We start from the raw sequence: 27,979 nt of genomic DNA, 5'->3' as shown, positions 1-27,979 counted from the left end.
AAGAAGAAAAGAAGAAATAAAGAAAAAAAGCAATGAAAAAACAGGTTCCTATAATAATTTTGTCTTAACAGTGTGTTTAATAGTCATTGCATGGGAAAAGCGAGAAATTTCCATTTTTCGGAGAAAATTTTGGTGTTGCCCGAATCACTAGGTCAACACCTGGGAACAAATTTGCCATTTCTTCAATAAATTGGGTTGCTATGAAAGTATGACATTGTTAGGAAAAAAAATAATAAAAAATTGAATTTATTTTAAAAAAGATAGCGTCCGAACTGCAACAAGTAATAAATTATAAAAAAAATGATCAGAACCAAAGAGGTACGGACGGGAGTTTATGAAATCATGCAGTAATTCAGACTAGATGGCGTCAAAGGGATAAAATTGTTTTTTCTAAGAACAATCTTTAGATGCCATTACTGTCAAGGGCATTGGCTAATTATTGGTATTAGAGACTTATGCAATATTTTCAGCTAAGGAAATATTAGGAAATTTAATAAATTTTCATCAATCATAATATTTTGTGTATATTTCCTTGTAATGCGTCACACTACAAAAGAACATTCAAATGAAGCAGTCTGCGGGCATGAGTAGTGGCACCTATCCGTCAATACAAAAACTTTCGCTTGTCAATTTTTTATTTAGTCCACATTTTAAAATTTTTTCTACCTCCACTTAAATTGGAACTGAAACTCCGATACACATTGCTTAAACACATCAGCGCTACTTTAACTCGTAAGTATAAGGTATGAATCACGTTATAAAAATACTAAACCTAAAATCCCTAAATGAAATGTTACCTTAAAACAATAAACGTCATATTAAAGTTTCCGACAAACCTCTCAAACAACCCCAGCACCGCAACGCATTAATAACGCCGTTCAAGTCATTGTGCCAGAGTTCCATTTCCTCCAGAGTATCTGGGAAAAGAAAGTATTTCTCCACTTTGTTAGCGTTTTTGATAGACAAGATCAGACTCTTAGCTTTAGGGCAAGTAATCCTATCGGCCGGAAAAATCTCGCTCGTAAAAATCTCATTGGTGGTACAATTTTCCAATTCGATAATCTCTATTGGTTCGGATTGTTCACGGCTCTGTTCCCTCCAGTACTTCAGCTGCCTGCCCTCTAGCAAACACCAGCTGAGATTCCACACAAGGCACGAGTTTTGTTCTATAAAATTTATAGTTAAATGCCTGAAAGGACAACTGTTGGGCAACTCACCTACTCCGACGGTCAAAAATCCGTTTCGCCGATGGTTCAACTTCACGCCGCTTGCAATTTCAGATGTAAAGGTAGCGTGAAGATTGGATTCCTTTGGTATATTTTCCAATGTAAAGTGGGTTTTTCCAAAGTCGGAAATTTTCATCGTACCGCTGCCGTTAAATGCAAATGAACTGGCAACAGACAAATTGGCAGCCTCTTCTTCTTCAGTCGGTTCGGAATGATTAAATGTGTGCTTTGAGGTAACTCGCAATGCTTTGCTGATCTAAAATAATTAGAAACCTAGAATGGAATGGAGGTTTGGCTGATTAACCGTTGGACAAATTATAATCTATAAGATTTTCAATCAATGTTGAACAGTATAACATTTTAAGGCAGAGAAAAGTAGTTGACGCAACCTCGCCTTTGGTTACACGGCTATTCTATTAACTTTTCTCAGCAACATTTCCGTTGCCCTTCTGGTATTCCGTATCCAGTTCACATAGAGCCAGTTCGTCAGAGCAATGTGTCACACTCAACGAAAGTGAAAGACGTAAAAATAGCGGACAATAAAGTTCTTTTAACCGGGGGATTTGCAAAGACAGAACAAACCCCTGGGTTAGAATATTTTAGAGTATAGATGTAGAAAATAATAGTTAAACTTATATTGACATTTCATATCTCTGAAATTACTGCTCCTAGACAAAAACTAATGCCATATTTAAATTCGTTACTTCAAATGTTTCATGCTATGTTGCACCAATGACCAATCAAATGAACTGTTCACAGAGGATACTTAAGATTATAAAAAATAAAGTGTAAAACTTGCATGAAACTGCATTTTTTTTTAATCTACTGTAATACTATTTACAAATCTTCGGAATTCCTCCTGCATCGGTTATTGATGAATCGACCTTGATGACGTTTCACCCATCGCTTTTTCATTTCGCCTACAGAAAACCTACGCATACATATCTTTATACATTTTCACATCATCATCCGACACATAAGTCACGTTACATCTGTTCTTCTCTCAAATAATGGTCATATTAGAAATATTAAGCGTTCCATTACATTTCACCACAACCTTCCAAAGAAAATGAGTCTGGCAGCAGCCGTATACTTTCGTCCTTCCTTGCATTCAAAGCATTACTGACCACATATCAAAAGTTCTTAAGTTAAAACCGATTTACCATTTGTCCAAAAATCTCTTCGATTCATAAAAGACAATATTCAGTTTAAGATACAAGGAGCTTATAGCATATGCGGCAAAGAATGCATTGCATTGCCTTGATTCGATTCTCTATACGGGGATCTCCGCTCCTATTATACCTACAGAAAGGGATAAATATATAAGTAATATAATGTGAGCAGGCCATGTTTGTCTCCTTTTTTCCATCTAGGAAGAACTCTGACTGACATTAAATAATTTCAAATGTAACACTATTCAACTTAGGAACTTCTTAAGCGGGCAGTTTTACAAAAGAATTATTTCATTAAATGGTCCGATATCTTGGCTTCATAGATCCCCTGACCTTTCGAGCTGATATTTCTTCCTCTAGGGTCACACAAAAAATGGTGTGTATATAATTCTCACGAGATTATGGAAACCAAGAGACAAAGAGGTTTGGACACATTTAGAAACATTAACGAAAATACAGTTTCTAAAGAAGTACGAGAAACGGTCACCAATTGCCAAAAATGTCTTGATACAAATAGACGTTATCTTGCAAATCTGTGTAATTGTGTAATTAATTAATTGTGTAATGTTAAATAAATCATGACCTGCTTATAAAATAATACTTAAAAAATAATTACGAAGTGTAATAAAATTTGTTGTGCACTTGTGAGATATCACTGAACCTGAAATTTTACGCTCTTCATAAAAATCGACAAATCCAATATGGCGCCCATAAGAAAAATGAAGGTTAAGGTAGGTTGCGAGATAACAAAAAACGAATGAGACTTTTCATACACGCTATCTTACTCGTCTTAAGTGTCTGAACAATGTCACATTTTGACAGTCGTCAATTTAACCGTTTTGGATTTACTGGCGGAAAACGAAATCCGCCATTTTCGGTTTTTCGCGGATATTTCCTAAACCAATTGACCGATGGTAAATATGAAGTCGGTTATTCAAGTTACTAAGTTTCCTCTACAACTTTCTGCATTATAGGAGCGGAGATCCCTGTATAGAGAAACGAATCTGGGACATATTATATAAGAAGTAGAATTCATACAAGAGCCTTAAAATTACCACGTATAGACTCATCAGCAATTGCTGGCAGTAATCACGAAACTGAAGATCAAAGCTTATTCGACCCAATTAAAATTCTTGAATCGTAATCAACTTTTTTACCAAAAAAAAAATCCGAATCCCTAGAAATCTCTAAACAATCTTAGTCGAGACTCAGGTCTTTACCGTTCACCAATATGGAAATCAAGAGGGGTGCTATTTTTAAATTAGCCTCCTCGTGGCCAACTTTATAACGTCATGGATAGTCTACACATTGGCTGCTGAATCTCTTTGAAGATTATCCAGCAACAAAGAGTATGATATGAAAACTCAACGTAAGAATTACTGTTCCTCTAGGGACCAATCGATTGGGGACTGTGACAACATCCTAAGGATTTTACAAATCGATGTGGAATGAATAAATAGCATGCGGACATTCTACTGCTACTGTGATAGCGATGATTAGCTTTCAGATGTAAACTGCCAGGATTTACTCTTCCGGCAGCAACATATCATGAGCACTATGGCACAGCCACGGAAGTAGCATCCTGAGAGAAAAAGAAACTGAAGTTATTAATATATACAAATTACCTACACAACCTTGGATCAGTGAGAACTCTGTTTTGAACATACTTTACCCAGCCGCAACACTGCATAGGTATACAACGACACAGACGCTAAAGGCGATAGGGTGATGGACTGACCCAAGAGAGAGAATTTATTCCTTTTGTAAAACCGATTGTAAAAAGTTCTCACTAAAACTGGGCCAAAACAATTTCACAGAGCTATGTGGATCTCGTCGGCCTAGCCTAGCCTAGCTAAAAACCAAATTACGACGGGCTATAGAAGAGATTAATTATATCCCAGGATCGAACCCTAGATGTTGCGAACTCGTTGAAAACTACAATAATATTCTAGAGCCAGAAGTTTGCAGACGAGTTACTGGAATGCTTGGACACCGCCAGAAGGGACAAACGGCATACCTTAGTGGAGAACATGAATTTCCAACACTCTAACAGAAGAGTTTCTACCTAATTGGGCAATACGCCCAAACGCATCACCAACAGAATAATTGAGCTAACTAAGAAACCCGCTAAAACCAATAAAAAACTGACAAGAAATATTAAAAATTAACTTAATCCAAACAAGCCTACTCTAAGTGAGAATACTGAATTCTGAACTGAACTGAACTGTTACCCATCGATCGCTCATACGATTCTTTAATGATTTGTTGGAATCGGGAAAACTCCTTATAGTATTCAACAAAACCAAAATAGTGGGCACACTAAAACCCGGCAAATCAGGACCCACTGCACTCCTGAATATTGTGCTATAAGGTAATCGAAGGACTCATCCTTAACCGTAGTTCAGATATAACCGACCAAATACGTACCAATTGAACGTAGAATCGATTTTTGACAAAATAAAAGCTGTTACGACCAAGATAATGCAAAAATCACAACTGTCTTGAAATAACCTCGGTCTTCGAAGGTTTGAAATGATGTCGAAGTTTGTTAAAATATTCCCATGCATAAAACTGACACACATACTCGCCAATAGAAGCAGAAGAGTTTCTACCTAATTGGGCAATATGCCGAAACGCATCACCAACAGAATAATTGAGGTAACTAAGAAACCCGCTAAAACCAATAAAGAACTGACAATAAATATTAAAAATTAACTTAATCCAGACAAACCTACTCTAAGTGAGAATACTGAATTCTGAACTGAACTGAACTACTACCCATCGATGGTTCATACGATTCTTTAATGATTTGTTACAATCGGGAAAAATCCATATAGCATTCAACAAAACCAAAATAGTGGGCACACTAAAATCCGGAAAATCAGGAAAACTAGCTGCGGACTCTAGACCCACTGCACTCCTGAACATTGTGCTATAACGTAGTCGAAGGACTCATCCTTAACCGTAGTTCAGATATAAGCTAATGCAAAAATCACAACTGTCTTGAAATAATCTCAGTCTATAACAAGGTTGAAGAGTTGAAATGATGTCGAAATTTGTTAAAATATTCCCATGCATAAAACTGACGCACATACTCGCCAATAATATCGCGACTCACTAGAATGGTAAAACTAGTCACAGCTATTGGATCAACGACGGCCTCTCGCAGGGCTTCGTGCACCTGTCACGGTCTCTAAAAAATTTATATAAGCCGACGACATAGCCCTTTTTTTGGCAAACGTCTGATATCACCACAGGCGGAAACATCCTATTAACGAATTCAGAAGATTTGTAAATTGTAAAATCTTTAATACCATTTTTGGTCATTTGTATTAAGCACTTTAAATGGGATTCAACAAAGCCCGATTACCTTTAGATACTCATTTTTAGCACACATGTTCTATTACATTATTACAAAAATCAAGTTTATATTTCAGCAAACAGCAAATTGTACTAACCAATCTCCCTGGCTTGGTCAACTTGTGCCTTTTAGTCTTGAGAAGCATACTGTAGACCGCAATTGTAATTTCGAAATCTCGAGGCAACTCCTCGAATCTAAACTTTCCACCGACAACAATTTCCCCGTCTCCGTTGGCAACCAAAGGTTGACTAGAAAGAACGTTTTGTCCGCAGCTGATGACCATCACAAAGTATTCAGTCATTTTTTCCGCGTTAACGTTGACGTCCGCATAAAAGTGAATTTTGGATATTTCCACAGTTCCAGGATTAGATTCGTTATAAAATTCATGATCGAATTCCAGGTTACCCAAAGTTGTAGAAATTGCCTCCCTGGATAGTACTGGAATTTTTAGATTAAACGTTAACTTATTAATTAATCTTAACTTATTGATTAATTAATAATTTAATCGGATTGTATATTAAGTAGCAAAAAATATAATATCCCTAAAAATAAAATAAATCATAATATAAAAAAATTAAATTTTAATTGGTATTATTAATGAATCTTTTTTTATCAACAACAACATTTATTTATTCATTTTATAATAAGCATTAAACATAGAGCACAAGGAGTATAGATATATAAGATGATTCAAAACATACGCGAAAAAATTAAGGGCTTGTTTAAGGGTAGTTTGTTTAATAAAAATAATGTTTTATTTTTTAATTTAAAAACGGAAATAGATAGAACATTAAAATATTAAGGAAGTATAACTATTATAAAGACATACGATCTATCGAGCAAATATATTTTCAGCTTTGCTACTTCTTCTCCATCAAGCTCTGATTATTTTTGCGTGGTGTAATTTAAAAACAAACGTGTACAAAGCAGTCAACAAGAACTGCGCCAAGTAATCAGTTGCATTCAAGAGCTAAAGAGAAGTGAGGTAGGTCACCATTGTTTCCAAGAAAATAAGTTTTTTTTTAATGTTTAAAGGAAGAAGAAGAAAACGATTGGTCATAATTTGGAAAATGTATTGTAAATATGTTATTATTTATTACCCGCATCTTGCAATATTTTCTAAATATTGTTTTGTCGTGTTTGTTTTTTAGCTTGTCTAGTAAACTTAGTTTTGGGTCACAGTTAATTAAATTATTTTGTTTAAAACATGAATTCCTGTAGAGTTATTGTTGAGGTTTATGGTTTGCCTTTGATTTGTGTTAGCGAGTTGTCTATATGGATATATGGAACTCTTATTGTACATACTGTACATATTGTACACACATAAAACATGAATTCTAGCATATTTGTTGCCCACTTTTATAGGTCTGACGATGCCATAGTAGCCTTCTTTTTAAATTAAATTGATGTTTTGGCAAATGATATATAACTTTGTACTATAGAGTGAATTTGTCACCATTGCAGGATATCTTCATAAACTATTGTCAAAATTTCAACTCTCTTCGAATTAAATGAGTTTTAATTGGATAGATAATAATAATATAATATGAATAAATATTTCAAAATCATAAAAGTATGATCGAACTTCTGTTGACTTGAAACCAAAAAAATCAAGTAAGTCACAGATAAACAATGTTCGATGTTTTGAGAATAGCAACATTAGTAAAGAGTGATTCGGGATCTGGAAAATGACGCCTGGGACTAATTTGAATTTTCTTTGAAAAATTAGGTAGATTATTCTTTTGGACATATTTGAAAATCCAAATGAACCACTTGAAGTTTTTAATTAAACACATATACTCACAGGCCGACAAATGACATTTAATCAAAGCTTTTTTCCTTTGCATCCATTTTAAAAGATGCAGTTTTAGTGGAAATCAGTATACGAATATAACGTAAGCTGTTATGAACTTACTATTATCTGAATATAACTAATTCGTGTTATATTTCATGGGTGAATATCTATATAATTTAAAGTACTTGTTATAAGTATTTTTTATACGAGGCATAGAACAGTTTATGGAATAGCTATTGTGGGTTTTTACATACAACAAAAGACATTTCTCATAAACCTTCCCATACTGATACTACTATTCGAAATTCTTTTTGCCTATATTCACATATATTATCAACTTTTATCAGTACAATTTACAAATTAACCTCCATACCATTAAATTCTATAAATTTTACAAATGAATATTAATATTTGCCAAACAACATGGAGAAAATTATAAAGAGAAAACAATACCATAATTAGGTAAAAATGGTTTTGTAAAATCAACAGGGGTATATAAACTTTGTCGTTAGAAATATTTTGTTTTACAAATAATCTATTATGAATTTTTAGTTTCGTTTTTCCTAAATAATTTTTGAAAAAATGTCAATGCTTTGACAATTGGTACTTCTAGAATTTTAATATGAGAAATTCCAATTTCATCTTAGTTTAGCATTTTATGGGAGGAAGTACTACCTACAAGATATTTGAAGAATCACCCAGTAAAATATCACTTATGAAAACCCCGTTTAGCTAAAATTAATTTAATTGTTAAGTAGTCAAGTTTACAAGTTTTTAAAAGCAATGTTGTTCACTCGTATCACTTATTTATTTTCCCTGAATCCAGAAAAATTATAACAGCACCGGCTTTCTCATTTGTTATATGAACTTTTTATAAACAACATTTTATATTATTGAGAGATAGGGGAAATGAATTAGAGTTGAGTATTTATAAAATATTTTACTTATTTACTTATTAAATGATACTCACTTGCGACTAACAATATTCTTTCGGCTTCGAGGTACTCGTCTGAATTATTCGAACTTTTAATTTTCTTGCAGTACGACAAAGCTTTCGAAATCTGTGTGATAATTCCGTTTTGAACGGTCAGCGCTTTCGTCAGGTGTTGGACATCTTTTGTGCATTCTTTGATCTGAAAACCACTAAAAAATAACGTTTAAATAGATAAGCACAATGTATTTTACGAGAAATATTAGCATTAGGCATAGTTAGCAATTAGAATAATATTTCAAGGTGGCTTAATCTTTTTTTTAGTTTTAATGCAGTTCGTTTATAAATATATTATAGTACTAACAGGCACAATCTCTAAGATGTTTAAAAATCTAAAATGAAATATTTATTGATAAGTTTTATTAATTGAAAATACAATATTGTACCCGCGCCGATTGCCGAGAATATTAATATTCTACCTATAAAACAATTTGCTGGTTTCGGATGCTATAAGCGTGAAATTCAGAAGTTTCAAAATTCGTGTCTCCGGTTGATTTTTGGAATTCGGAATAATGGAAAGAATTTCTCATACACTTCAGACGGCTAGCTGGCTAAATATGAATAATATTTTGCAGTTCTGGATTGAAAAATAGACGCTTACTCCGCCAATCAATGCCACTGAAGTTTTTAAGTGAGACTTTTAATATAGTATTACTTCATGTTCTAAAAAAATGCAAAGATAGAAAACATCCTAAAGAACAATTCCACAACGATATATATTTTTGTGATTTGATAATAAAGACATTTCGAACTAAAAAGAACTATGCAAAGGAGGTGTCCAGGTGTCCCTAAATCTTATATTTAAAATTGGGACATCTATTCGGAAAACTTTTTTTTTCTACAGTGTAACTTTTAGTCGCTACGCCGTTATATTATAGATTAGGAAAAAGACAACGAAATACGGGTTTCACTAGGGTGTTTGACTCTAATTTGGCTATCTATGCAATGAAAGTGACATCGCAGCATTTATTTTTTTGGAGAAAATAATTTTTATTTATAGTGATATCGCAAACCGCCCTCTAGCGGTGGTACAAACAATCCAAATCAATCTTCTTAGGGCACGTCTGCCCTTCGTATTCAACCAATGCGAAGATCTAAGCTTATGACTCACGGGCTGCCGCCTTCTAATGTTAAATGTAATGTAAGGCAACAGTTGTGTATTCTTTGCACCCTCCGAACTATGGCGAAAATCAGGCATGAATTAACATCACAATAATTCAAAATGGATAAAACTAAATAGTCACAAAGAATTTGAATGAGATTGAAATTAAGAAAATCCCTAAATTATATAGTAATTAGCATTTGCATATTTTGTTTATCTAACTTCCTGCAAAACAACATTGCTACACTCTTTTTAGGATTTTTCTGGAGACAATGAGCTACTAAACTACTAAATAGATAATAAAAAAAAGCAGGCAAATTAATAAAAGCAAAATTGACGTAAAGGAAGAATAGAACTGAGCCTAGCAAGGGACCCTGAGGTACTCCACCTACTAACGTTAATAAAATTAGAAATTTCAAAAATATAATAAAATGCTCTGTGACCGAAAATCGAATCAGTAACGTTCAGTAGTGCTGTAGGTCATCTATATTCCTCCCTGACGCCATACTGTATATCAAGAAGAATTCTATTTACCTCCATATGTGAAAGAAATCGTTTCTTTATTACATACTCAACAGCTGCAGATGAAACCGAAAGAATACTGATTGAGCGTAAACGCTAAAATTTTGATGATTTTTGGGAAATACCATAGGAAAAACTGAATTCGGTATAAACAAAAATGCGAGATGATAAATATTCTTTAAAAGAATGAGTACAAATAAAAGAAAATCGATATGGATTCAATCCGAGCTGACATTAGCAAATATTGAGTGTATTGGATGTTACTGTTTATTTGTTAAACTGTGGCTCAGTCTCAAAATAAAATCCTGAGTGCGTCTGAAAATGAGAAAATGCTTACCTAGGCGATTTGGTATCCTTTAAATTAGCAAAGGAACATGCGTTCCTTCCGCTGCCGTTTTTGATTTCGTGCAACCAAACGCCGCCTTCCATTTTTCGAACGGGTACGAAGAGCGAAAACGTGCTCTTCGAATCCTCCAAGTGGTCACCATCCTTTCTGGTGTGGTAGCAAAGGGAAAAATAGCTCCTCCCACTGCATATACTATCGGGGGTACCGACTCTGCTAGAGTAACTGGAACTAAAGCCGTCATCCGTGGACGACTTCGAGTCTCTGGATAGTCGACGATGAAGCATGCGCTCCATACAGAGGCTCAAGCGACTTTGATATTTTTCGGTGATCTGGAAATGACTTAATTGCAAAAAATATATATAATGGGTGAGTAAGTTCTGGAATGTTATCAGGCATTAAACGAGATAGCAAGTTAGAATCAAATAACACTGTCGCGGATACTAGAGCACGAAGGCCAGAAAGGTAACAACCAGCACCATTTTGGAGGGGTGGCTAAACCCATTGAAAAATCAACCATCAAAAAATGGATCAAAAGAGAATCCCGACAATTTACAGCAGACCCAATTTTCCAGAAACTTTCACAGGCTACTGTGTTTTTTTTTATTTTATTTATAGTGATTTGACCAAACGCTCTCTGCTCAGGGCGAACAACTCTAAGTTTAATCTGTAATATGAGATTATTTTGCAAAAAACGGGATTTCAATTCAACAATGCAATTACGGCTTGGCGGTCATTGTGGAAACTGTAAAGTGAAAGAAAAATAATTTCTAGCATTTTCTGCTGCTCGCTCCACCCACTCCAAAGTTTTTATAAATTAAAAAAAAACGCAGAACGAATTTTATAGTGGAATCAAATCTCTTGCAATAATAAGGCCACCTTTTTGAAACGAAGATAATGTTGGTGACACGGTCCCAATTAGACAATCCACAAGTCTTTTTTAACATGTTTTCTCTGGAAGGAACATTTAAACCGCGCTTAAAAGGTAATTGTTTACCAGTTCCGTGACGACATCTTTAGCAGGTGATTCGGAGCCCTCAATCTTTATTCTGCTCAAAATTTTGGTGCCCATCTTGACAGTTTTCTTTGGCGGCATGTGCAGCTGAAAAGACGATTGGCTAATATTCGCTGGGAATTTTGGTTCATGCGACCCTAAAATGCCATTTACCAATTTCGAGACAACACTAAAAAAACTTTTTGTACCTTTTATTAAAACCCGTTGTTTCAAAGTCGACATTTCGGTTGCTCGTTAAACGAGTATCTGCAAAAAACGATACAATGAATCCGCTGAAGTAAAAAACAATTCAGTTTGTAACTTTTTATTTATACAGTGTAAAAAATGCACTAATTTGGAAAATAATAAAAATGCACTTAGTTAGCAATGTATCGATTTGCTAATCAGATGCTTTGAACAGTTAAGTAATTTCGCAAACTTCAATCACATCAAACTTAACAATCAATATTTATATCCCTTGGAAAATTAGATTTATAAATATTTGGAAGTGATAAACACAGCAGATTATAATACAGATTTAAAAAAGGGCTATTAATCTTACTGCGCCAGTTTCAAATCCGCCTGTAAAACGCAGTACAGAGAGTTCGAAATAAGGTTCAACACCCCCTTAACTGAGAAACTTTTTTCTTAATTTTTCATTTATAAGGGGTGTTATATTAATCTAACATAAGGTTATCTATTCCGTAAATTTATAGTTTCCCGAATATTTGACAATTTAACATTTTCCTATTGTAATAATGCTATGATACAACACAAAAACGTCACTTGACCAACCACCATCTATTTACACGTATTTCATTCAATTTATTTGATTTTTTCCATTAAAACCCAGAATATATTCAGAAAATTCGATTTTATATTGAAAACAACACAAATATCGCTTTAACCACAACAGAATTTCATAGATAATATCCATAAAGGATTCCCGATAAAAACATAAGCAGGATTATAAAATTATTAGATAACACGGGTTACTACATTACGAATTTAAAAATAAATAACCCCCCATCTTCAGCGAGACAAGTCCATATTAGTTCTAATTTTCTAATTATGTTCCCTACAGCACGCCACTTCAATCTAGAAACTGAACTTCGTTTCTAATTGTATTTTTTCTAGCTTCAGTATCATCAACAAAACAACCATAATATTACAATAGGAAAATGTAAAATTGTCAATTATTGCGGAAACCGTATTTTTCCGTATACAAGGAGACCCAAATTTTTAATGCCAAATCGGATAAAGATATATTTATACTTTAATTTTTGTACTTCATTTTTGCTCACCGTGTATTAATTTACATAGAAAATATCCCATCGATAGGTGACAATAAACCCCTTTCCACAAGGTATTCATCCTAAATTAAATAATGAAGGCTGCCTTATAGAAAAAACTGTTTATTATTTTAGATCCTTAAATATATCTAGAATTTCTCGTGGAATCCATAAATTCATTAGCATGCTATTTAAAATAAGAAAACTCATATTTACCCCAGTTGAACGGTATTAATAGACGAATGAATTTTAAAAATTAAAAAATCTGGATGAAACTATACAAATTTTCTATTTAACCTTTTTTCTATGGTTCGTAGTTGTACATACTGCTCTACACAGAACCTGGTAAACTACCCCTAGCATAAGCTATTATCTTGATTCGGGTTTAAAGGCCGTCGTCGGTTGGAATTACTTCCTAACTTTTCGCTAGCACGAGTGGCGAGCTTCTTCAGAGGTCCTTCCATCTCCGGAGATGGAAGGACCTCTGAAGAAGATGGAAGGATCTCTGAAAAGAGTCGTTTTGAACCCTACAATTTTTGTGAAGTTTTTTTGCTTGTAAAATTGGAAATAAATATGATGGGAAAATAAATATTAAATCCACCTTACACCTTTAAGGGTTTAAAAATAACCATATAATCCAGCTCGAAAAGTGGCCGCCGTGTATCTCATTTTCTCCACAACTTTAAAAATAGAAATTTTTAAATTTCACTTTCACTGTTTTAACCAAAAGTGAAACGAACGTTTTAATTTTAAGAATTAACCTATACCTTTAATAGCATTCCCCTGAAATTCTTTATTAAACAATACTTGTACCATAAAATGTACCCTAAGGGAGGACCTAAAGAAGAAAAGATCCGTATTTCCAAAATGCTAACCCTAGTAACTAGTTTCAAGTTTCGATTTCTTCTTATCTCTATGAATTCCTTCAAGTGTTGATTTCGGAAACAATTTCGCCTCGGTGTTTTATGGTAAAAACAAATTCGTAAAACAACAAAATTTATTGGATACATTATATTGATTTTTTTTTGTTTCTAAATTAATTATAAACCCAAGATATACCCAGAATAATTACAATAAATAACTTTTAAAGATAAAAATAAAACAATAAAAGCAACTTCAAGAGCTACAAACTTTTAAATTATTTTAGAAATGTTAGATATTGCAAAAAATTAATTAGACACAAAATAAAACACAAATTAGTTTTTTTACTAGCACTAAAAGCATAACTAAAATTGATTTCAAAATTTTTTGCATATTCATAATTTCAAATTAAATATAAGAACATTCTAAAAAATCAATTTCCTATTTAATAGTTAATTTATTCAATGCTATTTTTTTAATTTGAATTTTTCCAAATTAAAAACCAACGACTCCCACTTATATTGAAAATGAAAGATGCTAAAACATATTTTGGGATCGGTGTATTAGATTAGTGGTGTATCAATTAGTATAAATTATGGAGGTGTATATAAGTTAAATAATCTAAGAGATCGTCAGATTCAATATTTGTTTATGTTTCTAGTTTTGTTTTATCCCTGCTTCAGCTAAACAAACATGTGTCGAGTTTAGGTAGATACTGTATTTAGAAAACTGTGAGTAAAAGATCAATTATTGCAATAGAATTCAAGTGGTAAAGTACAATAATAGAATAATAAAACATTGTTTTTAATGCGAGGTTTTTATTTAAATGTTCTTCATGAGTATTTTTGTAAATTTATTTAATAATTTAATATCATAAATATTAATTTTTAAATTTGTTTTTCTAATTACTTTCGCAGAATTTTTAATAGCTATAGCTATTCATCCATTTAGAATTATTCGCTTACCCCAGTTTCAAGTGTTGTCTAAATAACTAAATATTTAAAATATGCACAACAATACACGAATAGTGAAGTAAAGCCACCGCAATCAAAATATTACTAAGAAACGCGTTATCTGTTAAACAAATACCCATTAGCGTTGGATGTTTTGGGTGGCAAATATTTACCATTGTTGGTTGATTTTCGCATAATGACTAATTTATTCCTGATAATTGGGGACAAATTATTTTATGAAACATTCGTCGTACTCATTGTGTCAAGAATAAGCTGATTTTTCTTTCGACCCTTTACAGACTCTAGACTGGAGTGGCTATTGCCTGCAGAGGGAAGAGGACTAAATATGCAATTTTTTTACATAAAATAAGTGATAAGGTGTAAGAAATATATTGCAATTATGTGATTCGGTGCAGTTCTGGCAATTTATATATTTATTCGGTAATTCAAAATTAGATTACTTGAAGCGCGCGAAGAGCAAGCGGATGAGTAGGATGTTAAGTCGGTATGGTCGATAAATCACATCTTATGCTATTTTATACTTTGTCATCAAGTACACTTCTAGTCATTTGACAACATAAATTGGAATATTACAATTAAGAAGACGTACATAATATCACACAATTTTGTTGATCAGAAAATATGACCACCATGTTGTGTCATAATAATTTCAAATATTTCTTTAACAATACGGGGTAGCTCCGAGCGGTAACTCCGTGGTTCTGGAAAAATTTGTGAATGCAATATTTGTTTCTATAGATATGCTGCATGCAATGAAAATAATTGATACTATACACGGTATTTTATTAGTATCTTACAGCATCCAACTTATTTACTACTTAATCTCAATGGTTTAATAGATTTATTCGCCCTGCATCTTATTGTCTGGTATGATGTACGATCTAATTCTGCATCGATTTTCTATCAAAAGTCAACAAAACCATAAAGTTCTTTCTAGTTAGCATTGATTTTAACCAAGTTTTCCATGTTCTTGATTTTATTTACTTCGAAAGAAGTAAAGAACTCTGGAACTGACCATCTAGATCACCGAATTTGGAGCTCTTAAATTTTTCACTTCGTGACTCTATAAAAGAACTACTGTCCTGATTGTAGGACTATAAAATAAAGACGAATCATTGAATGGTATTGACGATGCTTTACTACTTTAAATTCAGACACACATTGAAGGTGTCGCCGTCAAATGACCAATGTGAGTGCGCGTTCCTGCAATTGGTACTCGCCCTCTCTTTCTCTGGTTTTTGAGTGTCATCTCGCAAGAGGCGCGCGCGATGCTCGAAAAATGTTCTCTCACTGACAATTACACTTTTCCATTCCAAGTTATTTTGAAAAAATTATGGACCCAGTAATGAAGTTTGGACGATACTCGACAGTCATTTTAACCCAAAAACCCCTTTTTTCTACTCCCTTCTCTAAAATGCGTGTCGAAAGTGTCATTTTTGTTGTGTTTCCCACGAATCCGAGCCACTTCATCCCACGACTTGAATTTTGAGGTTTGTCTATTCTGACGGTCATACATACCAGTGAATGTGTTCGTGTTTTGCAAAAATATACCGAAAAACTAACGCTTCTAGAAAAAGTCTAGTATACAACACGATTGGTAAACTTGTTTTTCTACTCCTAAAATACCTAATTATACAACGATCTAGCGGACGGAAAGCGGCACTTTACCAAGTGAATTTCTTGTCCCACGGATCCGAGCCACTTTGGACATTTCTAGGATATGACCGTCCGGGTTTAAGAGCAACCCCATGTTTCCAGAGTTTTTACCGCACGGCTTGAATTTTGACGTTTGTCATTGCTGACGGTCATGTCAGTGAATGTATTCGTGTTGTTTTACAAAAATGTACCCAAAAATTAACGGTCGTAGAAAAAGTATAGTATGCAGCACGTTTGGTAAACTAGTCACTCGTTTATTATACACTCGGCTGAGCTCCGCTCGTGACAAGTAAACTCGTGACTCAATGCCCTTTACCACACTTATTGCATAATATACTATTGAGTGAGACCACCCACATGGTAATTTATTCGTGGGCTCCCTAATAAGCTTGTATACTACCAATATGTATTATAACCACATTATAACTGTTCAGAAAAACCAAAAAATGGATTGTACAATTAGGAAATTTGAAATAATTGAAATAAAATATCTTGGGTTTTCATTTCACGTTTATTTTAAAAATATATATTTTAAAGCCTATTAGACACACATTTACCTTTAAAACACTTTATTTTTTTATTTTATTTTATTTTATTTAACACTACTGAGTTACATTGCGTGAAATAAATAAAACAGTGATCAATAATATGATCCATGTATTATTCATTTAAATGTTCTTCGATTCATCCTTTTTTGACGTCCTGTCATTTTCCTCATCTATGATTTTATGTTCTCGCTTAACAAGTTCTCCAAGTTCGGCCTGTACAAATCAGAAAAACCAAAATGGAAGTTGCACTATTTGCCATTTTTGAATTTTGTGTTGTATTGGAAATGTATACTCCAATGTAACTCTTGCCAAGGAAGCTAACCAAAAGGTCAAAACAATTTAAAATTTATATTTTTGTCTCATCTCATTTGATGGTTACCTGGCAAACACCTTTTATTATTTTTATTTATTTATTAGCAATTAAATGTAAATATGATGCTCATAATTTTCACTTGAGGCATAAACGCTGTATATCGCATCTCCCTCATAACACGTCAATCTTTATGAGATCCCTTTCGTAGCAGGTTTACATTTATTATATTACTACATTTAAAAAGGCTGCTGGTAAATGGTTGAGCAGTTGAAATGTAATCGCAACATTTGAATTGCCTTAAGTGCATGAAGTATATTATTATCACTATTAATTTAGCGGTGGAGTAAAATGTGCAATGAAACTTGGATTTCGCTTTAGCATAAAATTTTAGCCTTGGCCAAGATTTAAACATGGCAAATATGGGAGCTTCCATTTCAAATGAGATCCTTTAAATGATGTCCCTATACACTGTGTCCTAAATTACTTGTAATCACAGAGTTTGTTGGTACCCAGCAAAGATAGAACTTTGCGGTGTTCGCGACCCTATTTCAGTTTTTTTATGAAACTCTGAATGATGCAAACAAAAGTATGCCACCCTGTTTCATTCCCGAGATACAGGGTGAAATAGTACCTTTTGGAGTGTAGTAACAAATTTTTCTGGCACGCCATTTATGAGTTATAGTCAAAGATAGTATTTTTTGCAACACTTTTTTTTAATGATACATCGCACTCTACATTTATCTAATATTTTGTTATAATATGGCGTTTTTGATGGTTAGTTACGAGATATTATAATAAAATATTAAATATTAAAGTGTTCAAACGCAAAATTAAACAAATATATTAGCAATTTTAAAAAAATATTTTTAAAGTATAGGGCCAAAACAAAATAACGAGATAATGAGACTTCATCAGCAAGTGTTAAGGCCAATCACGCGAATCTCTATAGGAAAATTGAGGAAATTTTCTGCCAAACCCAAAGGCAATTAAGAAAATATAAACTTTATAAAAGAAATATACTGCAAAAATTGCATTCTGGAGACGCAGAAATGTACCTAGAGTTTATAACTGATATCTCCAAAAAATCCAAAATCACCCCAACTTCGGTAGCAAGATTATATGGCCCGACGAAGTCAATATAAGTTGTTGTGGCATTTTCAATAGGAATAGATATATATACTCTGTCTCAATCTTCATCATGTTTGCTTTCGACGAACTCACTCCAATAAAACTTTAGCGATGTTAACCAAACAAGTTTTCAAAAATATGTGTGAAACTTTAATTAATAAGTAGAGGACTTATTAAACAAAAAGCTTTAAAAGAAACCTGTCTACTTACAAAAACGTCCATAAGGGATATTACTAATGGTAGAAAATTGAATAAAGGCAATAAACTGAATAATTTTCAAACTCGCCGTATAGACAATAGTGATTAGGACCTAATAAGAAGGAAGATATGTTGATTTTATCAAAGCTAAGTTTGGAGAAACTGAAAAAGAGGCTAAAAGAAGGTGAAATAAATATAAATATAAGCCATAGAGTTGTTTGTGAAACAGGATTTAAGTACCGCAGAATAAACAAAAGGCAAGGAGTAATGGAATCAGATTACCCACTTGGAGATTTAATTACCTTCATGAAATTAGAAGATAAAGATTAGACAACAAATCCATATTTACCTTGATGAAACATGGTTCGATACACACGACACTGTATCCACACTGTATATGCTGGGGCAGAAGAACGATTTGTCCCAACCTGCTTGCTGTTGTATGCAAAGGATATTAAGGATTCTAGCTTGGATTACCAAGTGCCGCACTTTTTGAAAATTGGATACCACAGCTGTCTGCTACACAAACCACCGGCCTCATCAAGCTCAAAAACTGAAATCCAGGACTATGTGGTAGAAAATGATATTTATTTTGAATTCAATTACAAAAAAGCGCCACTTTTGGAAGACCTAAATTCAAATGCAATTAATAAACAGTGTGTATGCGATAATTTGGCTGAACAGGCTGGGCATACTGTTTTATGTATTCATCCATATCATTGCATGTTTAACCCCATAGAGCATTTGAGCCACCAGGTAACCTACTTTAAGTCCCAATGCAATAAATTTGATAAAAAATGTAATTAATAACATACCAATTGAAAACTGAAAAAAATCAGTACAGCCGATTATAAAAATTGAGGACCGTTACATTTCTATACATAACAACATAAATCCTATTATAATTAATCTGAATGACGACTCTGATAGTGAAACAGAATTAGATTTAGACATTTAGAATAAAAATGTAATTATGTATAGTGTAATTTAATAAGATACATAAAATATATTATGATCAAAAACTTTGAAATTCCGTACCTAATGGTTTGTCCTTTAATACCTACTGGACCCGAGTATTGCCGTCGGCAGGTAACTTCCATAATTGAGGGCAATGAAGATTGAGACAAACCATATACGGAAAATCAATTTTTAAGAAGAAAAAGGAAGGGTTGTTTTTAGCCGCCTTTTGGGAACAAAGATTAAATTGCACAGTTACAATAACAATTTATTGGATAACGTGTCGCTAGCAAATCTCCGCAATATTTGCTTTCAGCAAGATGGCTTCCTGCTCACAATGCACAAATTATAAGGCAATTTCTTTTTTGAAAAATTTGACAAGCACTGGACTGATACCAATGGATAAGGTAAGCCTGCTAAGTCTCCCTCCCAATATTAGATTTTTTAGGTTGAACTTACTTAAGAAACAAAATTTACCTGAATCAAGTCAATACTGTGGAGCAGCAACAAAACTAAGCTTTCAGGCAATTAGATCCTTGGAAAATGAACCTACCATAATGATAATAATTGCCAATTGTGTGTTTGAGAGAGGAGGGGGGGGGGGGAACCATTTTGAACCGTTATTTTAGTCATATAGAATTTGTTTATTATTATTATCATTCAGTTTATCAAAATTATTAAGTTTATTTATTAAGTAAAAAATCTTGTTATCTCTTATCTTTTATGTGTTTTCTTTATAATATTGCATCTTTAAGGATTAGTTTATGTCAGAGCTAGATAGTGCATTTGAAAGAAAAAAATAAGGGTAATTTTTTGAAGTCAAAAAATACAGGACTGGGCTATATTTCTAAAGTGGTTTTTCTAAAAAAAAATAACACACCACTGGATTCTATGTAAAAATATTTGTCTACAGCAGTTTTTACTTTTTTTCTATCTTACAAGGGGTCCAAAATATTACATCACTTCAAAGAGCGCAAAATTCCTATTTCATCCTGTATCTCGGCCCCTAAACAAGGCATAATTCTGTTTGCGGCATTCAAAGTTTACAAAAAAATGACTCTGAGTCACGAAAACTGCAAAGTTTTTTACCAAGAAACCCTGTTATTACAAGACATTTGGGACATAGTGTCACTATTCACTATTATTTCTGAATCTGTTAACAATTCTAACAGGATATACATACACCCCATCCTAATTTATCTGCTAATAATTGGCATCCATCATCGCATTCTCCAATCCAAGCAACATCCCTAGTGTTCCCTTCCTTATCAAATTCTAAGCCGCCACCCATACCCAACATTCCCATAAGACCCTTCCGATGCCCCACCTTCTCTCGATTTATTAAAACACGAGGAACATTTGGCAGGGTTCTGTAAATATTTTTCTTTATGTCATTGTTTTTGTTCTATTGAATATGTACCTGTCAACCAAAGACGCAAATGGCTCAACCACTAGAGAGGAGCCCAAAATTATGAGCATATCACACTTTTTAAAATCATTTCGCAGGCAATTGTAAAACTTATCTGGCAAAGTTTCTCCAAAAAAAACAATGTCTGGTTTGACCACACCAGGGCATTTTTCACATATAGGAACTTCATCCTTAAATATCCTCTCTAAAAATACAATAGTAAAAAACACAAAATAAAAATTCATCAATTGTAAACTACACCCTTCATCCAATCCTGACTATACTCCTGATGGCAGATCAAACAATGTCCTGTATAAAAAGTGCCATGAGCTTCGACAATCTTATCCTCCATAATTCCTGCCACTCTCTCCAAAGTATCAATATTCTGAGTATAGTGTCTCAGCAACATTCCCTTTTCGCACAACATGCGAATGAAATAATGACAAACAGTCGGCTTAAAGGTGCCCGGGTAAATTTCCTTTGCCAAAGCAAAGAAAGGCTTGGGATTATCCATAAAAAAATCCAATTCAAATATAGCTTGAGGATGAGGCAAATTATATTTCTGCAGGTTATGATAAAGGCCGGTTCCAGCTGACCGAAAATCCGGAATTCCCGCCGCTAAAACCTTGACACAATAATTCAATAGCTACTAATTTCAGTCACAATTACAGGTTGATATTCCCGCCCCAGCCATGGTAATTATCCTCGTACAATTTTTTGTCTTAATATAGCTAGCGACCCCATCAATGGATACCTCATCCAAAACCTGAAAGAATCTAGAACTAAAATATGCAACAACCCCCCTAAACTTGAAGATAATCATAATGAGGGAGTAATTATAGGTTATGTACCTTTATTTTATCTTCAGTATCATCACCTAAATCTAATAGACCCAACTTTTCGACCAAATATTTTTGCAAGTTTCTTAAAGTCGAACCTTCGCTGGTACTAGCTGAAGAGTCGTTTTCAGATTCAATGATTCTGCTATCAGTATTGGGTACTAGAGAATATTCCCGTCATTAATGATGTAGTAAGTCATAAACATTTATTTACCTTCCTTGTTTTCCTTGGACGACATTTTTGAACAGCGTTCCCATCAATATCTTGCTTTAAATTAAGTGTTCAGTTCAATAAATACGGCAAATCAACTTTAATTAAATTGCAATTGTACTAGTCAATCCCATTCAATTCAATTCAATGATGCGTTTCACAGATAACTGTTGGGCACGACTACCAGGATCATTCGCCCATTGCCGACTTCCGTCGAGGATTCTCGGATCTTCTCCAGGAAGGAGACAGAATTTTGAAGTTCTAAATGTCGAGGATTTTCGTATCTTCTCTGGCGAAGAAGACTGATTTTTGAAGTTCCAAATATCTAGGATTGTCAGATCTTCTCCAGCGAAGGAGACTAAACTTTAAAGTTCCAAATGTCGAGGATTTTCGGATCTTCTCCAGCGAAGGAGACTAATCTCAGAAGTTCTAAATGTCAATTTTTCGGATTTTCCCCCCAAGTCTGCGCTTTAAAATATCAATCTTTGCTTTAATATCTAGTAGAATGTAGCTGTTGGAAGCTTCAACCGCACTGCATCCGAAGCTCTGCAGGGCACTTTTGGAATCGGAGACAATTACTGCCTGTTTAATATTATAATCTAATATAAGATCTAGGGCGTAACTAATAGCTACCATTTCTGCAGAGCAAATACAAAACGCGCTATTCAACCCATGCCCGACCCTACCATTGAGAAACGGAATAAATACTCCAAAGCCAACTCTATCATCTGGTCCCTTAGAGGCATCGGTAAATATAAATGTCTCTTCCCATGGGAGTAAAAAAGATTCATTAATCATGAGTATATCCGGACCAAAGTCACGAATAAGTCTAATAATACTATCACAATTACTTCTAATACCGCAAGTGTTCCAATGAATAATTGAGAGATTACTAATTTTAACAGAAAGATTTGACTGTCGATCTGGGAACATTAATAAATTAAAACCTGCATCCTCCGGGAGGAGGCAGGGAGTCAAAAAGACTCTCAATTTCATGGTAAGCACTTTTACTGGGTATATTGGACAAGACTTTTTTCTTTAAATTTTCAAACCGATACCAAAATTCACCAGAGGAGGAAACCCCTGGAGAAGCAGTGTCCATCTCGGACTCTGACGATAAATCATTTAAATATGAGGGAGAAGATTGACTTTTGCTAGTGTGATTCAACTTCTGCCTAGTCAACGGCGGCACGAGACAATCCCTGTGGGCGTCCGTATCATACCCTGATTCTATTTGGGGGGACTTACGCTTTTTTGCTATGACAGAATAAGTTTTAGAAGCAGATCTAGGGGAAGGCTGAGAGACGGGGGCAACCGTGTTATGAATAGGAGGGAAATTTTCATTAGAGCGATTAAACTCACTTGATTTGGGGCCTCTTGGAAAGAGTTTGGCCGCTTCAAAAAAGGATAAGTTGTACCATGCCATAGCCTCATTGATTTTCTTCTGTCTGTCCATTTCCGGACACGATCTATCAGTGGCCTGATGAGAGCCTTTACAATGGATGCAAGTTGGCTTTGGAGATATTTCGCAATTACCCAGGCTGCATTTACCTTCATGATTTAAGTGGTCTGTCGGGCATGGTTTCTTCTTATAAAACTGTTCTTTCAGTTCACAATGAAATACTGGATGATCTCCAGCGCAGAAACTACATCTACCCTTGCTTTTACATTGGTTTTTCCAATGACCAAACCTGCAACAATTCATACATAAGACAACAGGACTAACATATTTTTCGATTGAACACTCATTTTTATAGATACTGATTGATTCTGGGAGAGTTTTACCGTCAAATGTTATTATATAATCATTAGATGGAACTGTCTTGAAACCAAAAGTGCCAGGCAGAACACCTGGGCATTTGACCCTTTTAGTTAGTCTGCGAACATTAACAATCTTAACGCGCTTTAGCGATCTTCCGATGTTAACCTTGGCTTCTGCCTCAGAGTAAAAATCATCCTCATCAATTAAGTCACCAATGTCCCTCACCAACCCTCGGCAAGTGACTAGTCTTTGAGGTATATACTTATTATACCCACCAGCTGTCGAATATGTTTCATTAGATAAAAATTTATTTGCAGACTCAGAGGTGTTAAACTCCAAACCGATTTTATTGGCTCCTTTTCTAGAAATTTTCAATATACCTTGAACTTTCTGCGCTTGAAGTAACTTCCCAAAGTTCATAGGATGAAGAGTCCCCACCTTACTTGTAATCCCCTCCAGAATCACCATAAAAGGCCCCTGGTCGGTGATTTCATATTTTGTTTTCCGATTTACTGTCCTTCTTATGTTTGCGGAGATTTTGGCAACTTCCCGCAGGATTTCAGCGTCTTGCTCGAACTGATTCTTGATAATCTGGATCTCTGCCGATAACTTTGACAACTCTTCACCTGAGGGCACATCAAAATACTGGAGCCTGGAAATATCTTCAGCAGTTTTTTTGCAATCCGGTGGCAAAATGTTACAAATAATGGCGTTCAACGGACGATTTTGAGAATCATTGGATAAACTGTCATTTTCTTGTGCTGCACTAACCGTCGGGGGGCCCTCGCCCCCCGAAGAGTCCCCCATGGTTAGTTTCCAGAGGTTAGAGGGCCAAGAGGAGGAAACTACCAGCCACAAAAACTGATATATAACTGGATGCGTTAAATGGACTCACCAAATAACAGAAAACAATAAAAATTAGGGCCGATGTCTAAAGATTTGCACAACAATACTCAGGTAGTGTTCACTCCTTCGCTGTTGTACCGAAAAAAAAAACAGTCAATCCCATTAATTCCGATACGTTCCTCAAAAATTTTGGGCAAGTTTAGTATGAACATTCGGCCATTTCCGACTAACCAGGATTTTGAACTTATTATTGGTAGCACTAAACTTTGACCGGTTACCCCCGCTCCCCCAAAAAAATTATCCAAGGTCATCCGGTCTGCAAGCGGCTTGAATGACAACTAATATAATATAGTTGTCTATGAATGGCAACAACAGCTGGGCTGACAACACTTATACTTTCAACATGTTCATAGAACACTAAAACCCCTCAATTCTGACTATAACCTCTTTAATTTAAATTTAAATAGTGAGTTTAGTTAATTGGGTTTGTATCACAGGTGTTTACTATTCCCTTCTTTTGTGACATTTTTCCGTCAATCTCTGTAACCATCATGACGCCATATACTTTTTGTCGGACCTAATGTCACGTGAATATTTTAAGCATCTAAAATTGTTAACATTTCCAATTTCTGTAACGTTTCTATTTTTTGACTAACATTGTAGAGTAATTATGGTAATGCAAACCTAAAAGGAAATGTGTTCAACAAGTGGTTGGATAATAACAATATACTTAAGTACAACGTAAGTTGTAATTTCATTGACCTAATATTTTGACAAAATTTTTCCCGTTTGTGTAAGGTCCTGATAAAGCTGGCATTCATGAGCTGAAGCTAAATTGATAAAACAATAAATACCTACTATTGAGCTACAGCATATTTTATTGCTCATTTTGCATGTTCATCAAGTGGGGCGTTCCCAGTGCTTTCACTAATGACATTTATTTTCAAATAATTTCAAATTGTCTTTGATATATAACTTTTACGTAAATTTTTTGTAATCCAAATCGTAATTGAGACCAACAAATACAGTATAATCTCCACTTTTGCGGCCATGTGCGAAAGTAGTTATATAATGGTGGTTCCCTTGAGAACAGAATCCCTCAAAAGCACGTTTTGGGTAAGTGACTTAAAAAAATATCACAATGAAACAGTTTATGGCATGCAAGTAATGCAAAAGTGAATTATTTATAGATAAGTAACTCTCCCAGAAAAATTCTCGCTTATTTTATTGTAGCTGTAAATGTTACAATTTTGGATTTAGGGGGAAACTTATAAACGGTACCTGTTGCTTTCTTGGTCATACACCAACATTCCAAACATAAGTGTAATGAGATATTGTTTAATAATATTTCTAGTTTTTCTACCCGTTTGCATTATTAAAATTGGGTGTAAAGTGTGATGAATACAATATTGCTTCAGAAGGTAAACCTAAGGTAAGATAAACATCCACGTATACTATAAGTATGCGTTGCATAATAATGCAACTTGACCGAAGAGATATAGGTAGATTTCATTGATTTCGCATATTTTTTTACCAGTGGTTACCATAAAATTATTTACCTATGGGTCCGAGTGGCAGCTTGTTTTACCGCTTCCGATGTGCAGCCACCAGGCACAAGCACCCGCCCAAACCCGATTTTAAAAACTAACCAAAGCTGACCACAACTGCCATAATTAATTGTGGACTAGTATAAATGGATTGGGCTCAAGAAAAATCAAATTTTCGCTCGTTTACATATTCTGGATTTCTAAATTGAAATCAACGAGTACAATTTGATTTTTTCTTTTATTTGGCATTTATTTACTCCGGAAAGTAAATGCCCATTCAGTGAACTAACCGCTCAATTATCCCATTATTTATTAATAAGATGAGAAGAATTATATGAAATTTTAGAATGGACATCAAGCCTGCACAGATATCCACCCCGGGCCTAGATCTACAATTATGCAATTGTTCCACAAAAAACTGTACATCTTTAAACAGGTTAGTCCCAACCTTGTTATAAAGAGGACATGTAGACAATCCGCCCTCAGTTTCAAACAGCGCACTGAAGAAACCAGCAGCGCGAAGGAGGAGGAAGGAGGAACGCAGGAGAAATTCAGAAGTTCCGCAGCTTACGGAAGTTTCTTTGTTTTTTAATGTTGTTAAATCGTTTTTTTATCAATTAAGTGACATGTTGTTGGTATTTTGCAAGAGTTTCTTGGCGTATAGGATTTTAGCCTACAATTGGTCCCGATGGAGAGCTATTTACTTCCTGTGGGGGATTTTCGGGTCTATCTATCTATTGTGAGACTTTTTTTTTTAAAGAACTCGGATGAATTCGCAAAGGATTTGTATGCTTATCACCCCAGTGCATCAATTTACAAAAAAACAAACCAGTATCTGCAATTTCCTAAAGGCGACGTAAGCATGATAGATGCGGCTAGACAGCAAGAGGTTGAAGACTTCTACATAGTAAATATTGGCCCACGGCCCTAAGCGGTGACTTCCCTACCTTTTTTAGCTTTCTCAACTTCACCGCGATCACTACAAAGACCATACCGATACAGTACATCCAGTAGACTATTTTCGAACTGGGACGAACCTGTATCAGTGTTTAACAGATCCTACTAGGTATACTGTATTTGGTTTCAGCAAGAGATCATGTATTTTTTTATAAGTAATTTTCAATTATCTCTGTATTTTTCAGCGCCTATCTTCAATGTCCCGAATTCTACACGCAATACAAACATCCTATAGTTCTACCCTTGACTTTGGAAAGATCTTACAAAACCTCATCGTTGCCGAAAAGAGCCCTCACAGGTGTTTATAATAGGTCAAGTGTTTTCATCAGAAGTTAATATAAGTTTACTGTCGAATCTTGAAAAATAAACAAAGAAACTGTATTTCACATCGTATTATTAAATCAATTTATATAAATATATAGCATTCTGACAATAGTAATTTCAAATTTACACCTAGAATAAATAAAACAGCAAAAATAATACAAATTCGGCTTTGAAATCCAAGAGGCATATTCGATAAACACAAAAAATTGTCGTTGACAATTGGCAAAAAGGAAGAAGAAGTAGTGGAAACGGTACGGTGGAGTAAGTTAATTCAACTACAGTACCTTATGGACAATTTTTGCAAAACATGCATCGTTTTCGAGTAATTTCTGAACCCTGACGTGAGTAAAATTGGTTTTAAGTCAGTTGGAGTCTGAGCCTTAGCGCTGTATTTAAATATGGTTTACGACATAAAACCAAAAGGTAGAGCTTGCTGAGTGTTATTTTTCATTCTCTTTGATGATGATGTTTGAGTCGATAATCTTTTTAGCACTATGCATTACAAATTTTTTACATGAAGCATCATTTGACAGACGGTTATGGATATGCCTTTACGTTATGCTATCCCATCGAAAATTACCTTTACTGCCATTTAGCCATTAATATCCACTAGAAGAAGGCTCTTCAAAAACGAATTATTTTAAGTATTAAG

The 27,979-nt window shown here is 34.4% G+C and overlaps 4 protein-coding genes across 8 annotated transcripts; 1 reads left to right on the top strand and 3 right to left on the bottom strand.

The window, feature by feature from the left end:
• Positions 1-616: 616 nt before the first annotated feature.
• LOC132705525 (anillin-like) lies at positions 617-11,768 on the bottom strand. Its single transcript, XM_060676147.1, has 8 exons — positions 11,716-11,768; positions 11,510-11,664; positions 10,507-10,844; positions 8,525-8,697; positions 5,857-6,197; positions 1,218-1,482; positions 837-1,166; positions 617-781 (listed from the first exon to the last, which is right to left on the bottom strand). Exons 1-8 carry the CDS (start codon positions 11,747-11,749, stop codon positions 756-758), a joined length of 1,662 nt encoding a protein of 553 aa, XP_060532130.1. The 5' UTR covers positions 11,750-11,768; the 3' UTR covers positions 617-755.
• Positions 11,769-16,788: 5,020 nt separating this feature from the next.
• Positions 16,789-24,770, bottom strand: LOC132708392 (NAD-dependent protein deacetylase sirtuin-2). Of its 2 annotated transcripts, XM_060680701.1 has the most exons (8): positions 24,664-24,770; positions 21,895-22,026; positions 21,693-21,841; positions 21,511-21,607; positions 21,103-21,459; positions 20,854-21,046; positions 20,617-20,803; positions 16,789-17,050 (listed from the first exon to the last, which is right to left on the bottom strand). In XM_060680701.1, the coding sequence occupies exons 2-8, from the start codon at positions 21,917-21,919 to the stop codon at positions 16,958-16,960; spliced, it is 1,101 nt and encodes a 366-aa protein (XP_060536684.1). In that variant the 5' UTR covers positions 21,920-22,026; positions 24,664-24,770; the 3' UTR covers positions 16,789-16,957. The 2 variants fall into 2 exon arrangements, with proteins under 2 accessions (XP_060536684.1, XP_060536693.1); XM_060680710.1 differs by lacking the exon at positions 24,664-24,770 and having other exon boundaries at positions 21,895-22,029.
• LOC132708380 (uncharacterized) lies at positions 22,023-24,625 on the bottom strand. Of its 2 annotated transcripts, none has more exons than XM_060680695.1 (2): positions 23,443-24,625; positions 22,023-23,382 (listed from the first exon to the last, which is right to left on the bottom strand). In XM_060680695.1, exons 1-2 carry the CDS (start codon positions 24,458-24,460, stop codon positions 22,832-22,834), a joined length of 1,569 nt encoding a protein of 522 aa, XP_060536678.1. In that variant the 5' UTR covers positions 24,461-24,625; the 3' UTR covers positions 22,023-22,831. The 2 variants fall into 2 exon arrangements, with proteins under 2 accessions (XP_060536678.1, XP_060536679.1); XM_060680696.1 differs by having other exon boundaries at positions 22,023-23,582; positions 24,034-24,625.
• Positions 24,771-24,872: 102 nt separating the features above from the next.
• LOC132708410 (uncharacterized) lies at positions 24,873-27,360 on the top strand. Of its 3 annotated transcripts, none has more exons than XM_060680754.1 (5): positions 24,873-25,240; positions 26,393-26,482; positions 26,807-26,953; positions 27,003-27,112; positions 27,189-27,360. In XM_060680754.1, the coding sequence occupies exons 2-5, from the start codon at positions 26,444-26,446 to the stop codon at positions 27,337-27,339; spliced, it is 447 nt and encodes a 148-aa protein (XP_060536737.1). In that variant the 5' UTR covers positions 24,873-25,240; positions 26,393-26,443; the 3' UTR covers positions 27,340-27,360. The 3 variants fall into 3 exon arrangements, with proteins under 3 accessions (XP_060536737.1, XP_060536719.1, XP_060536729.1); XM_060680736.1 differs by having other exon boundaries at positions 24,873-25,615; XM_060680746.1 differs by lacking the exon at positions 26,393-26,482 and having other exon boundaries at positions 24,873-25,615.
• The last annotated feature ends 619 nt before the right edge of the window (positions 27,361-27,979 follow it).

This window comes from Cylas formicarius, unplaced genomic scaffold, assembly GCF_029955315.1.
Source record: "Cylas formicarius isolate icCylForm1 unplaced genomic scaffold, icCylForm1.1 PGA_scaffold_10__41_contigs__length_53128322, whole genome shotgun sequence".
In the NCBI taxonomy this organism is placed as follows: domain Eukaryota; kingdom Metazoa; phylum Arthropoda; class Insecta; order Coleoptera; family Brentidae; genus Cylas; species Cylas formicarius.
This window is presented reverse-complemented; position numbering and strand designations above follow the sequence as displayed.

Bases quoted from the DNA above. Each gene is read 5' to 3' on its own strand.
- LOC132708410 (XM_060680736.1), top strand. From the start codon at position 25,550: ATGTGCGAAAGTAGTTATATAATGGTGGTTCCCTTGAGAACAGAATCC. The intron at 25,616-26,392 runs GTAAGTGACTTA...ATGAAATTTTAG, and splicing joins CCCTCAAAAGCACGTTTTGG to AATGGACATCAAGCCTGCAC. The intron at 26,954-27,002 runs GTAAATATTGGC...TACCTTTTTTAG, and splicing joins AGGTTGAAGACTTCTACATA to CTTTCTCAACTTCACCGCGA.
- LOC132705525 (XM_060676147.1), bottom strand. From the start codon at position 11,749: ATGTCGACTTTGAAACAACGGGTTTTAATAAAAG. The intron at 8,698-10,506 runs GTAAGCATTTTC...GTTATTTTTTAG, and splicing joins AAGGATACCAAATCGCCTAG to TGGTTTTCAGATCAAAGAAT. The intron at 6,198-8,524 runs GTGAGTATCATT...TAAAAATTCCAG, and splicing joins AAGAATATTGTTAGTCGCAA to TACTATCCAGGGAGGCAATT.
- LOC132708380 (XM_060680695.1), bottom strand. From the start codon at position 24,460: ATGGGGGACTCTTCGGGGGGCGAGGGCCCCCCGACGGTTAGTGCAGCA. The intron at 23,383-23,442 runs GTAAATGCAGCC...TCCATTGTAAAG, and splicing joins AGACCACTTAAATCATGAAG to GCTCTCATCAGGCCACTGAT.
- LOC132708392 (XM_060680701.1), bottom strand. From the start codon at position 21,919: ATGTCGTCCAAGGAAAACAAGGAAG. The intron at 21,460-21,510 runs GTAATTGTGACT...TCAAGGTTTTAG, and splicing joins TGGGGCGGGAATATCAACCT to CGGCGGGAATTCCGGATTTT. The intron at 17,051-20,616 runs GTATGTATATCC...TGATTTGTACAG, and splicing joins CAGATAAATTAGGATGGGGT to GCCGAACTTGGAGAACTTGT.